This window comes from Lepidochelys kempii, chromosome 1 (genome assembly GCF_965140285.1).
Source record: "Lepidochelys kempii isolate rLepKem1 chromosome 1, rLepKem1.hap1, whole genome shotgun sequence".
Lineage (NCBI taxonomy): Eukaryota > Metazoa > Chordata > Testudines > Cheloniidae > Lepidochelys > Lepidochelys kempii.
This window is the reverse complement of record NC_136380.1, coordinates 135,542,184-135,556,739: the sequence shown is the minus strand read 5'-3', so window position 1 is coordinate 135,556,739 and position 14,556 is coordinate 135,542,184. Positions and strand designations below refer to the sequence as shown.

At 40.5% G+C, this 14,556-nt stretch overlaps 1 protein-coding gene across 3 annotated transcripts in view; it reads right to left on the bottom strand.

Annotated features, from left to right (window-relative positions):
- Positions 1-6,178: 6,178 nt before the first annotated feature.
- FRMPD4 (FERM and PDZ domain containing 4) overlaps positions 6,179-14,556 on the bottom strand; it is a 447,655-nt gene continuing 439,277 nt past the window's right edge. For 2 of the 3 annotated variants that reach the window (XM_073354871.2, XM_073354879.2), the window contains exons 14-17: positions 13,177-13,315; positions 11,472-12,533; positions 9,896-11,155; positions 6,179-8,518 (exon numbers count right to left, since the gene is read on the bottom strand). In XM_073354871.2, the coding sequence (XP_073210972.1) occupies positions 7,179-8,518; positions 9,896-11,155; positions 11,472-12,533; positions 13,177-13,315 (3,801 nt within the window). In that variant the 3' untranslated portion in view covers positions 6,179-7,178. Of the gene's footprint in view, positions 8,524-9,895; positions 11,156-11,471; positions 12,534-13,176; positions 13,316-14,556 lie in introns of all 3 variants that reach the window. The other variant, XM_078854064.1, reaches the window with a different exon arrangement.

Sequence of the window (14,556 nt, the reverse complement as noted above, 5' to 3'; positions counted from 1 at the left end):
TTCTTTTCATGGTGGTTTGGGTTCTGTAATTTCCAGAGTGTTGCTCCTTGAAAGCGTGCTCCACACCTCATCCCACTCAGAGTTTGGAAGGCACTTCAGATTCTTAAACCTTGGGTCAAGTGCTGTAGCTATCTTTAGAAATCTCACATTGGTACCTTCTTTGCGTTTTGTGAAATCCATAATGAAAGTGCTCTTAAAAAAACCAAAATGTGCTGGGTCATCATCCGAGACGGCTATAACATGAAATATATGGCAGAATGCGGGTAAAACAGAGCAGGAGACATACAATTCTCCCTCAAGGAGTTCAGTCACAAATTTAATTAACACATTATTTTTTTAACAAGTGTAATCAGCATGGAAGCATGTCCTCTGGAATGGTGGCCGAAGTATGAAGGGGCATACAAATATTTAGCATATCTGGCATGTAAATATCTTGCAATGTCAGCTACAAAAGTGCTATGCGTAAGCCTCTTCTCACTTTCAGGTGACATTGTAAATAATAAGCATGCAGTATTATGTCCCATAAATGTAACAAACTTGTTTGTCTTAGCTGAACAAGAAGTAGGATTGAGTGGACTTGTAAGCTCTAAAGTTTTACATTGTTTTGATTTTGAGTGCAGTTATGTAACAATAAATCTACATTTGTAAGTTGCACTTTCATGATAAAGAGATTGCACTACAGTACTTGTATGAGGTGAATTGAAAAATACTATTTCTTTTGTTTATCATTTTTAGAGTGCAAATATGTGTACTCTTTGTATTGTATACTTTATATTCTGTGTTGTAGTTGAAATCAATATATTTGAAAATGGAGAAAAACATCCAAAATATTTAAGTAAATTTCACTTGGTATTCTATTGCTTAACAGTGCAATTAAAACTGTGATTAATCATGATTAATTTTTTTAATCACAATTAATATTTTAAAGTTAATCGCATGAGTTAATTAATAGACAGCCCTAGTTTAAATAAAATGTTGTCCAATGTGGATAAATGCTTCACAAACAACGCTGTTGAGATTCGAAGACACAATGACCATTTCAGGCAGGAATAGTTAAGTATTATTTGGGTGAGACACAGCTGTAGTATTAGGTGTATGACGTGTAGCTACAAACCAAAGTTAGTGGGTGAGACCAACAGAAGAAACTAAAGATTAAATATTCAGACTCGTTTGAGAAGCTCAGACTATACATTTAAATTGCATGTTGACTTTGACGTAAAACTGGCAGCATACAGGGCATGCAGTTTTCCATTCACACTGCAGAAAGCAGCAGAAGAAAGGAGAGGCAAGAATGGTTTGATGGGATAGAAAAGGTTGAAGGCCTCAGTCCCTTGGGATGGTCCCATGAGAAGTCAGGAGATATTAGAACGTAAGTAGGTATGGGGAGAGCACTGTTTATTCACAGCACAACCCAAGTAGGCAGATTGTGGACTAGACAATTCTGTAGTTCTCCATGTGACAGAGCAGCAGCAGAATCACTCCATGTCCCCTACTGCAGCCTCAGGAGTGCATTATCCCTCAGCTGTCATATGCTCACTCCATGGAAGACAACGACTAAAGGATCCAAACTAAAAATGAATCCTCTGGCTCCCCTTCCAGTCATCCTGCATATTGAGTCACAGAGATTCCCTATGAAGCTCTCTTCAACATCCACCTGTCATGGGCTCTGAAAATGGAGGTCCATGGACCACAGTTCTAGAACCTCTGCTCTAAAACTATCCTGCGTCCCTGTCATTTATTCACAATTCTATAGTTTTATTTCCCCGGTCTTGATTGAGGTCTTGATTACTGTCTTCAGAGCTTCAATGGTGAATTATCATGGAAAACGGATTTCTGATCTCAGTTCTGAACCCCATACCCCCAAACTCCTGAATAGGATGAAGCAAATCTTACAGATGGTGTCTTTTGTCTACATTGTCCTTTGAGTGAAAACTCTTAAAGCACAGAAAACAACGAGGAGCATTGCAGTGTATAACCAAAGAAGGACGTAAAATTATTTTTTCCTCTCTGAAAAGTGACTTTAAAAATCGCATTGTAGGAGTCTAATGTAGGAGTCTCATGTTTAACATCTCTCAATGATCCCTATATCATCATTTAAAAATATGCTTTTTCTAGCTACTGTTATCTGCACATTCAACATTAGAATCAAACTGCATTCCTCTGGCTCATGTATCATCAACAGTAGTAAATATTTTGCAAGCCTAATACTGCCTGTACAAACCCATAGTTTTCCAATTCTGCTGTCCATTACAACACAGCAATCCCATAATCCTTCAGTGGTATTTCACAGGTGTAACTGATGGCAGCTTTTGGCCTTCAGAGATGACTAACAATTTTATTGATGTAGTCTGAGTAAGGCTACATTTTAGTCACGGGTATTTTTAGTAAAAGTCATGGATAGGTCACAGGCAGTAAACAAAAATTCATGGCCCGTGACCACTGTTCCTTCTAATTTTGTACGTCCTGCGCGGAATGAATTTTGTTAGGTGCACCAATATGGAAGTGATGTGGAGTTGGGGCAGAGGGCTGGGGTTTGGAGGGGTGAGGGCTCCAGCAAGGGGTGAAGGTTCTGGGGCGGGGCTGGGGATGACAGTTTTGGGGTGCAGGAGGGCTGGGGCACAGGGTTGGGGTATTGGCTCTGGGGTGGGGCTGGGAATGAGGAGTTTGGGGTGCAGTGGGGAAAGAGGACTCCTCCCAGCCCCCTTTCTTGCCGCAGCAGCTTGTGGCCGGGGGAGAGGCACCTCTCCCTGACTGTGGCAGCTCTGGCGGGGCTGGGCTGAGGGAGGGGCTCCTCTCCCCTGACTGCAGCAAGTCTGAGGCAGGTCCATGCTTGGGCCGGCGGGGAGAGGCGTCTCTCCCTGCTGCGGCAGCTCTGCACTGGGGCGAGGCGCTGGTGGAGGGGTGCTTCTCCCTGCCACAGCCCTGAGCACCTGCGCGGGGCTTAATAGGCAGTTGTGCAGCCGCACAGCTTAGATAGAACTTAGCCTGTGACCTGTCCATGACTTGTGTTATACCCTTGACTCAATCTTGGGAGTGCTGTGTGTACTCGGCAGTGTGTGTGTGTTTGAGGCAGTAATCGGGGGGGTGGTGGTGCTGCGGGTGCTTGAGGAGCACACGGGTGCTCTGGGGAGCCCAGGGGGCGCTGAGGCAGTGTGGGGCCACAGGTGCTCGGGGTGGGGGTGCAGCCCAGGGGGGTGCCACGAGTGCTCTGGGGGTGTGTGGCCTGGAGGGCTGCCATGGGTGCTCTGGGGGTATGTGATCAAGGGGGTGCCACACATGCGTGGAGGGGCCCCGCAGGTACTCAGGTGGGGTGATCCAGCACCAGGGGTGCTCGGGTGGGAGCAGCCTCGGATCCCCAGTGGTGCTGGGAGGTGAGGTTTGGCAGCGGTGGCAGGCTCCCTACCTGGCTTCTCAGAAGTGGCGACAAGTCCCTCCCTAAGCTCCTCGGTCCACGTGCTGCCAGCTCCGCAGTGCCCACTGGCCAGGAACTGCGGCCAGTGGGAGCTGCGGGGGCGGTGCCTGTAGACAGAGGCAGTGCACGGAGCTAGGCGTTGAAGGAGGAGGATGTCGCCACTTCCAGGGAGCCCCCCCAAGGTTAGCGCCACCCAGAGCCCTCACCCCGTCCCATGCCCCAACCCCCCGTCTCCTCCCACACCCAAACTCCTCCTGCTGCTGCTGGGGCGGGGGAGGGCAGCGGCCCAAGACTGCCCCAGCAGCGGCTGGTGTGACTGGCCCGTGGGCTGCCTGGGCAGCCCTGGAGCCAGCCGCACCGGCTGCTGCAGAAGACATGGAGGTCAAGGAATCTGTGACTTCTGTGACCTCGGTGACAGACATTGAAGCTCTGAAGACAGTAATCAAGACCTCAACAAAATGAGCCCAGGGAAATAAAACTACAGAATTGTGAATAAATGACAGGGATGCAGGATAGTTTAGAGCAATGGACACTGTCAGGACATACTACACTCCAGTTGCAAAAAGATACCTCATAGTGGCTGCTAGTCGGATTAGCTTGAGAGCTTTATTAGAGCAATACCAGGAATCTGGCATTACTAAGCCTGTCTTGCTCATTAGGAGAGCCATTTCACATGCAGTTCACAAACTCTGAGATGCCTTAAGCCACTATTTAGGGATGAATAAAAATAGTCTTTATCATTGCCTTTAGAACTTGGAAAAGCTATTACATCTTTATGGACCAAAAGGAAGATAATCAACGCAGACCGAATGGGGGAGATGAAGCTACAGCAAATACATACACAAGCTAGGAACCACTAAATTCAGCAGCCCTCAGTTCCTTTACTCAACTTTGGCCCTGGAGCTCCTGTGCAACCCCAAGTAAGTCAAAGCAGAATTTGGCACTCTTTAGATTTCTAAAGGTGGGACCTCAAAATGAACATAGATGAAAGGTACTATCATATCAATACAGCACAAAGCATACTAAAACAATGTCACCTGTAAGTATGTGACAAGCATCAAGCCTGAAGTGCCACCAGGTTAATTATTAAAGCAGCTCACTCTGGTTATTTCAAACAGAAGAGCTGCTGTCTCATTATTAGTTCTTGTAGACTACTATTTCCACTATAGAAGTAGCAGATTAAATCAGGAACTACAGCATCATCATTAAATGGCTCTGATGGGTTTTTCAGTTGCCAAGGGCTTCCAAACCCCATTATCACTGACAGGGAATCTCAAAGTTTTGTTTAGAGAATACTTGGAGGAAAACAGAATTGTCCATTAAAAAATATGGTAACTGTCTCTTTCCCTGCCTCCATTCAGCCAAGTCAAAGTGCACAAAATATTTTTCAGGGATTTCAAAGCTGTCACAGTGGCTTATTATTTAACTTTTTGTCCAAAAATCAGCACTTGACATAGCATGTGGATTGTCACTTGCTGAGCTTCATATGGGAAGTTATACACTCTGGATAATATCATTGCTACATTTTTAGGAGTAAACTCTTTGGGGTAGAGTCCATCTTTTTGTTCTGTGTTTGTATCTTGCACAATGGGGATCTGGTTGATGAACGGGGTGTCTACTTGCTATATAGTACAAAGAGTAATAATAATTAATAATATTGGTAATGAAAATTAAACCTGCATGGCCAAATTCATGCTTGGTGTAACTCCATTAACTCGAATAATCTGATTTCACTCGAGCTACAACTGAGATGAATTTAGCACAAAATGTTCAAAAGTGCCCAAGGAACCTAAGTGCCATTTTTTTTCAAAAGTGATGTCGGCACTTAGAAGCAAAAAACTGCATTGTAAGTCAATTGGGATTCAGCTCCTGAGCATTTAAGTAGCTTTTGAAAATGGGACATAGGCATAGCTGAAAACGTTACCCTTAGCTTCAGACTTGATACAGGTGTCTAAGCAGTGGAAGAATGTGTCTCACGTAAAATAATTAACTTAATCTTTTCAGTGCAATATGCTTAGACATCACTGCTGAGGGAGATGAAGAAGATCTATCTTGACAATTTTACTGCTGCTCACAGTGAAACAGCCGCTGTAAAATTGAATGGCAGCAGTGAAGCTTACTACAGTCTTTTAAATTTCACTTTGTTGCTGTTTGACAAAGCTATAAATTGAAGCAGAGTCTCTGGAGTTGTCTGTGTGCAGACTCAAGAAGACAACACAGCTTGCTTGTCTTCACATTTGGTAGGTTATTCTTTGCACTCATACTTTCTTTTTTTTTAGCAAATGGTTCAATTCTGATGTCTTAGGCCCCCTCACTCAACAAAGAGCCTCAACCTTGCTACAGCTGAGCAGGCAAGTGCAATTCTCAAACCAAGACCTTTATCGTTGTTATTATTACATCAGCCTCTACATGCGAGATTATGAATAACATGGGCAATAATACCTACACCAGGTATTATTTAGGCACCCAGTAGGTTAGGGTGGCTATTTTCAAAAGAGTTTAGGGATTTAATGTTTTCACTAGGGCTGGGTGCCTAAAGCTCATAGGCACTTTAAAAAAATCTCCCCTTTAAAGCCTAAGAGTCGCTGAAACTTTGAATTCTTTTACCTTGGCTGTGTTGCAACTTTAATGCTACTGTATATTTTACATATATTTATATATTAGAGAAGCTGTCACAAATTCCCTCTCTATCACCAGTAAAAGTACCTGGGTTCTTTGCTAAAAATGTTGCAGAGATTTTTTTTTTGTGTGTGTGCAAAAAGGGTATTTTCTTCCAAAAGATTAATTTTATTTTGAAGGTGTTTACATTTATACATCCAGAAACATCTGATAACGAACTGTAAAATATGTTAACAAAATAGACATGATTCATTTATTTATGATAAAATTGTACAAGAATAGTAACTTCCGAATGGTTTTCCTTTGCTTTCTGTTCACCAATGGAAGGATTTTAGACCTTGCCATTAGGTTCTTCTACCTTCAATGAAACCAATGCATTTCTCACAGTTCTTTCATCATAAAAAAACCCAACCCATTCCACATTCTATGCCCTTCACCATTCTTCCCTATCTTCCACACAGTTATCATTTGGTCCCAAAATGCAACATTCTACCATGTAATATATCAGATACTATCTGAATCTGTCATTTTCTCTATTTGCAATATGGAAGCATTTCCTAGAAAAGAAGCATCAGGTAACCAGGCAATATGAACAAAAGAGTTATTTATTATATATATATTCTCTAGTAAGTCATAATAGTCTCTTGGATTTTAAATGTCTTTTTGCTATTTCCAATGCTTAAAAATTATAATTTTAAAACATTAAATACTGTGTTATATACATTATGATTCCATTTCTTATTTCTAAATGTGGATGTAATGTTCTCCAAATGGAAATTCGGAGGGAACAGGAAACAATTCCTCTGACATCACAGGCTTTAAAAGCTCACATCTTACACCTGTATATTTGACTATATGAAAAATAGCCAAACGTCAATATGCTTTTGTGGGATTCTTTGATTTTTTTTTGTTTGTTTTTTTGTCATTTTATTTAAAATATAAACAGAAGGATAGATCTGGCCAGTACTTTGTCAATGTTCGGTAGTAGAACTGTTTTTTTTTTTCAATCGCATACTTATTTTTTATAAAATAACAAAATATACAGATAGAGGGAGCTGAGTTTGTTACATTAGTTCATACACATACAGTAAACAAAAGGTTTTATGTATGGCTTCGCAAAGGTAGATTATGAAGTGACGTTTGTATTTTATTTGTTTAAAAGCGTTTTAAGAGAACGTGTTAGTGTGCTTACAATAGCGGCCATGGTAGTTGAATGTCGAGCCAAGAGTTTAATGCTAGGATCATCGGAGGTCTTGTCTGACACTGCTTCTGCAGCTTTCAGAAGACAAACGTAGTTTATTACGACCTCATCTATTTTAGCTATAATTTCCTGCTGCTGTGTTTCAGAGTTCATGACTTTCACTAAACGCATGCAGGCTTCTGTTAAGCAACAGAGCACTTGAAAGCTGGAAGTCATAGCTAGAAGCATTTCCTCGGGGCTTTTATCAGCCATGGCCATTTTCCTGCAGGCACTTCCCAACTGTCTCGATTCTATAGATAACAGTTGTTTGTACTGAGAAAGTTTAAGGTCATATGTTTCCGGATGTAAATCTTCCCTCTTCCCCACACTTGCTCGGACCAGAGAGAGCAGCTCATTGGCATCCTTTTGTGCTGCAAGAAATCCATCAGGCATTGCATACATTTTCTCTTTCATCACGTTTATTCTTGTGATTTGTGCCTCAAAGGCCATGTCACTGAGATTCATATCAGTTTGGCCACCTTGGTCTTCAGCATTGCTCCTGTCATGTATACTATTTAGTATCTGTTTGGGGGACTCAACAGCTTTCTTCTCATTTTCAATGGAAAAAGACTGACTGGCTGGTTCTGGTAACTCACACGGTATCTGTGGTTCATAGAGGCATGAGAGGTGGTTGTTGTCTCCATCATATTCATCATCCTCATTGTCATTTCCTCTGCTTAGGAAACAATAGCTGAAGGGGCCATGGCATCTCCAGTTGCTGGCATCTGACTTTCGTAAGGGCAACATTCTGTACTGTTTGGAGTCCTTCTGCATGGAGCTGGTGACTGAAGACCTTTTATTGTCTTTGACATCAGTGCTGACATTCATAGAACTCTGAGAATAGCTTTTGGATAACTTTCTGCCCAGAGGGAGTTCCACCTTTTTTTCTGACTTGGAATCATCTCTTGCCACAATGTCTAGACACTTCAGACTGACTGCAGCCTTTTTCTTCTCAAGAAGCATCTCAGTGCCTGTGGACCCTGCAAAGATGCTGCTGCTGCTGTGTCTCAATACTTTCCTGCTGGGTGGCATTCTGAGGCTTCCTCCCATCACTTCACATGGCCATAAACTAACTGCTGCCCCACATCCCTGTTTTACTTTAGGAATGTCACAAGAGTCTTGATTTTGACTTGGCACCTTTGATTCTGAGTGAATGTTGGATGATAGCATGATGGAGTCAGTTAGAGGCTGTTTAGGAAAAGCTGAAGGTATGCCCCCTCGTCTTCCCTTTCCAGGCTCTGTGAAAGCTACACTAGGGGTAGTAGAAGAACAGAGAGAATAATTAAGCATCACACTGATAATATTCGTAGAATGAATTTCTAAGCATCTTTTATGGACCTTTTTTTTAAATGAAATGCCCCAATAGATTCATGGTATTTTTCCAGGACCCCCATTTCAGTTAGTACCATGCATGAATAGTAATGTGTCTTTCAGGAAATAGTCATATGTCTTTGTGTTTCTCTCAGCATGACATTTTTTAAAACATCTATCAACATATTCTCATTTATGCATAACTGACTACTTCCTCTGTTACCACACTTTGACTTGTAATGTGAGGCAGCAGAAAATTGTTCCATAGACCTTTCATGAACGTCGCCCCTCTGCTAACTGGAATGGAAGTTTCCCATTTAGTATTTAAAGGGATATCGATAGGTTAAAAATCTGTCTACTAAAATGGAAAGAATTTGGAAAATTCCATTTATTTTTATTCTGTTTCACAATATGCTTTTTATAGGCAGTGAAAAGAAACTATTTCACTTTTGCTTCTCATCAGTTTCATTTTTTGGTTCTCATAAACTTACACATTGCTGCTGTGTTTCACTTGCAACCAGTAAAAAGGAATGTTTAGATCCCAACCAAATATTGTTTTCAATTAAATTAAAAACAAACAACCGCCCCCACCAAGATTTTATAAAATCTCTTAAAATTGGGTCTTAAATTATGTGATTAGGATACTGCACCTAAACTATCCTTACAGGAAACTTATGCAAAGAGTTTTTAAATTAAAATGATGCATAGTTAATCCCATTTCTTTCTCTTCTTTACAGTTAGTGCTCTAAGCCTTTCCTGGCCTATCAATAACAACACACTTTTCATATTTTTATCTGGAGATTATTCTATGCAACTGTTGATTTTAGCAAAAGTCACTTATTTTAGCCACATAGCAGGCAAATAGTATATATTATATAATAATTAAATCCCAGATTCCCCCGCTACCCCAAATTTATATACATTGTTAAAGCTCATATGGATCAAATATATCTAGCTCCACAGAAGCATCCAGAAAATCAAAAGAAACAAAATTTTAGAAATTCCTATGTAGCGTTCAAGCAATGGTTTTTCCAATAGACAGCCTTGTCAGGGAGACTGGGAAACATTTTTAAAAAGCTAATGTTAATAGAAATGTTTTCCTGCGTGTCCACATATTAATTGGGGTTATTTTAGCAAAAGCCACACAGCAGAACCAGAAAGCGAGAATGAATAGCAACAGTTTAGACCTAATTTCTCTGTCCACTCTAGGTTGACAATATGCATTCAGATAAGAGATGAATCACACTTGGTTTTTGCACATACACCCTGTTAAATATGTGTTTTTAAGAACACATGCTTTGAAATTGCTGTACCTGTAGTTTCTTTAATCTTGGGGATCCGATGACATCCATCTCTCAAAGTGCCAAACAGTGGTTCAGCATTAACTGCTGAATGAATGGCAGGCATTGTCATTCTATGACACACAGCTTCTGACTGCTGATGTAGTTCCTTGTACGTGGTTCCATGGTTTGGAAGGATGACAACTCTTTCATCTGCTGGAACATAGCCAGTTCCTTTCACAGATGAATCTGAGATCCTGTGCTTAACGTCAGAGGGACAAAGAGGAGATTCGACGGGGGTAGCACATGGGCTACTGCCTGTGCTGCATCCTGCATCCACTGAAGAGCACTGGGAGCTTTGCAGAGAAAAATGACCCTCACTTTGCAAAGATGACATGCGCTTGGTCAAGTGATAGTCACAAAGTCTACTCACACTCTGCTCAGCATCCGGTAGCTTTGAAGAATGGTCATCTGCATCTTCTGAGTCATTTAGGTCTTTGGCTGAAGACACAGTCATATCAGACAAAAAGTTTTCACCTGGGCCAAGTGCTGAAGTATCACCCTCATCAACGTCAGGATCCACTTCATTCTTAGAGCCAGTATCCGTTTTACCAAGACCAGAAACTCTTGGAAATGTCTTCCCATTCACTATTTCTGAGCTTGATTTATCAGCAGCTTCACCATCGGCAGCAGCATACCATCTTTGGCGAAAGGCAGTTCTCTCCACATTAAAAGTGCTTATGCGTTGACTGTCTCTTGATGAAAGAGTACCATATATAGCTTTTAGGTCTTCATCAGTCTCGGCTTTTTTAGTTCCCTGATGCTTTTTCACAGCAGCATTACCATCACAGGCTGCTTTCACTTCTCCATCAGTCATCTTATTTTTCCTTTTACTAGTGCAAGAGTATACCAAAGACCCCATGTGCAATTTGCTAAAATAGTCAGTGACAGATTTTGTTTCCATGGTCTCTGGTTCCATTTCCATATTGTCTGAATGAAGAATCTGCTTCGAAGGCACAACTTTTGACTGTAGCTCAGCAGCTTGGTGACCAGCTATTGACTGTGAGGATTTCGCAAGTGGTCCTCCAGCCTGATTCTTAGCAATGGGGAACTCTGTTTGCTCTTCCACAAGGGGTTGGTAACCTTCACTAGTGGTCAAAAACATACGTGTTGAGTTTTCTGACTGTCTCTGTGCTGCGGTTAGTTCAGAACTTTCAGTCATTTCAGAAGAGTTTGTTTCATTGCCAGAATCTGAAGATGACTCAGGGCTATATGCTCGCAAGATTGCTACACCTGCATGCCACAAAAAATAAGAGCCAATTAATGAAAGCATCTGAGGCACTTGAATAAACGGATAAGCAAATGGGGTGTGTTAAATATAAAAATAAAGGGATTTTTATGGTTTATTTTAAAACAGACTCTGATTTTATTGCATAATCCCCAAGAAAGGTAACTTAGCAACATTATGGTAGTTCCACCAAGTGATATGGAATGTGAGGTGTATACATGATGGTAAAAACATATAGAATGGAATGTGTCCAAGGCTAAATGTGCAAATGGATGAAGTGGAATGATGTTCAATGAATAAATGTAACTATGGTGAAAGAACCTGAATTGTCATTCGTCTGCTGTTCCTCTGAAGCAGCCAAAGCCTCTAGTGCTTGAAGAGTGGAGACTACAGCATCATCTAGCCCCTTCTCACACTTCCCCTCAGGATTAGTAGGGACAGCATCAATGAGCGACACTGGAATGTCATCATTTCCTAGATTACTAGCTTGCTCCTTGTCTTCTGTATACTGTGTTGTTTGGTTCTGAGAGTCTTCCTCATCTGAACTGTCCCTGAAGCCAGGTGGAGGAGCAGCAATGGCCATGTTTAAAGAATGTAATAAGAAGTCATCTTCATTATCATCACCTTCCGGAGGGGGGAGTGATGTCAAATCAATAATATCATCACTTGAACCAGAAAGACTGAGAATGGTAGGTCTACTGATTTCTCCCACCATAATGTCCTCCTCACAGCTAACTTCATCTTCATCTTCAGCATCATCTGTGTTTTCCGCATAACAAATGTCATGCAACAAGGGCTCTTCTATCCCTTCTGCAGCTCCAAATATTTTGCCATCGTTTATGCTTGCATAAACAGAATTTGTAGCAAACTGAATGCTTTCAACATCTGGAGACAATTCTAGACCTTTAATGTCATTGGTACTACTAATATAAATAGCTCTCTGTTTGTCCAATACTTCTGGACTTTCATCCAGAAGTCTTTCATAGCCAAGGGTTTGGGGACTGATACCATCCAAGCTGTGATCTCCAAATATAAAGGATACTTTTGCTCCCCTTGGAGAATCCTGTGCTTTCTTGGTAGATTCCAGTCCTGAGAGTGACAGTAATGACTGCTGGTTTAAACTTCTGTTTTCTCCTGCCTCAGTGGAGTCATCTTGTTTGGTCAGCCCCTGATCGAGTCCACCTGAATTATGGGTATTTTCTATGTACAGATGCCTGTGGTCTTTTTGACACATGGGGCTTTCGGAAACTTCTGGAGTCTTCTGTTTTGGGTCTACAAATGTTCTTTGGGCTTCTTGATCCCCTTCAGCCATGAATGTAGTAGTTTTTGGGACACAGTTCCACTCAGAAGCAAGGAGGTTATACTTCCCTCTATTTTCATTTCCTACAGTTTGGCAAAATAAAAGCAACAGTCATTTAACAAATGAACTGCTCCCTGACATTTTATAATAATGACTTGTTAATTCTGAATAAGCAATGTTTTAAATATAGAACAGCTGCCTAAACTTGTCCTTTCTACAGTCAAGCCATTTTCAAACTCTCCTCTACTTCAAGTTACAGAGCTCTTGATTTAAGAATTAAGATTAACTGGATGTTTTTATGCTATGAGGGCAGAGAACTAAACTAAAACTAGGTGAAAGGATAACCCAGGACTGGTTGATATGATAATCGAAAAAAACCCCAGCACCTCACATTTTTGCGTGAAGATTCTAGTTATATAAAATGTTATAACCTGTATACAAACAAATGATCTTTTATTTGTTTCACTATGGCACGAGGAGGAATACATTAAACATTTTATGTTACCATTAATACGAACAATGGGTGAATATTAAAATACTATAAAGCTGAATTTATATAATACAACTCTAGGCCCCAGACTAGCAACCGGTTCTGAATGGGCATACCCCTGTACCTGCACAAACCACTGCTGACATCAATGGAGTTTTGTCCGCGTGGGTCCAATGGCAGGATCAAGGCCTTGTTTTGTACAGGTGACTTCTGTTAATGCATTATGCAATAAATACCTGTTTCTCGGTATCCTGCATTTTTCTTGTTGGCCATGTTAAATATTGAGCGCCTTGAATCAACCAGTAGTCGATAGTATCCCGCTGTTAAACAGGCAAGGTTCATTGCATCTGATGATTCCATTATCAAAGTAATCGGCTATGAAGGAAACAACCAAGTCTTGGTTAAAGGCTATTCATTCTTAATCAATTTACTTTCTCAAACATGACTTATTAAAAATTAGTATATTTATAAAATGTAAATTATAGAAATTATTTCACAAATGCTACATTGGAAAATCAAAAAGTAAATTCGTTTTCCTCAGCTCTGAAAGGTCTGATTGAAAACAATATTTAGGGTACAAAATGTTTGGAGAGATGAGAGCTGAAGCAAGGAAAATGTGTAACTGAACATTTTAAATTCACTTGATGCTTAACTAATATTTGTATTGCTCTCTATAGAATTATTAATAATAAATGAATTCTAAGATGCTTAACATCTAGAACTTATTCAAAAGTTAATGTTGTTCATAAAATTTTAGAACTAAATATTTCACCTTTCTCACTGGTGTACCCTAGGGTTTTATCTACATGGCAAGTTACTGCCTGGCAAGCCAGGGTGTGGATATACAGCCCAGCACCTTGCTGCACTGTAATGACTCATGGGATCATTGCTAGAGCTCACTGAAAGTCCTGAAGTGCCACATTATAGCAGTATCCACATTTATGGGAAGATTTTATTGGACCCTCCTGAAAACTAATAGACAATTGGTCTTGAAGGATGCTGTGTATTTGCCTTCTTGATCAAAACAAGGTTCTGTGATCATAGCTAAGACAAAGCACAAAACAAGGTATATGTTTTTTTTAAAAGAAATTCGTAGCGTAGAATCTTAAGCCAATACACATGGTGTTGATAAAATTCCATGACACTCTTATTCACATAGTACTTTACAGGTGCAGTTTCAGACCCAGTGGAAAAATCCAGGCAATTATTATTAATTATGATGATTATTATTATTAATCATTTTTCTTCTGGGCAATTTGAGATTTTGTTCAGAAGTATAGGAACTTTGGTATAAGGACACATGCTTGCCACAAAGCAGTCAACTTTGGGCATAAAATTAATACAAATTATTACCCAAAGATGAGTGAATCAATTCTGGTTATGTTAGTGTTGAGAAGGAGCAGGTGTGCATGTATAGAGAGATATGTTTGAAATGCTTTCTTGATGCTGAATTTTCTGAGAAGATCAATAAAAGTAGATGATTTCCAGAGAGATTTTAAATGTCAGGAGTATTACTGTGACCTGCTGTTCACCCTTTTTGTAACCTAGAAGCAACTAAACTTTTATTGATGACTTTTCGGAAATAACATGTGGTAGAGAGAATACTGAAAAGGAAA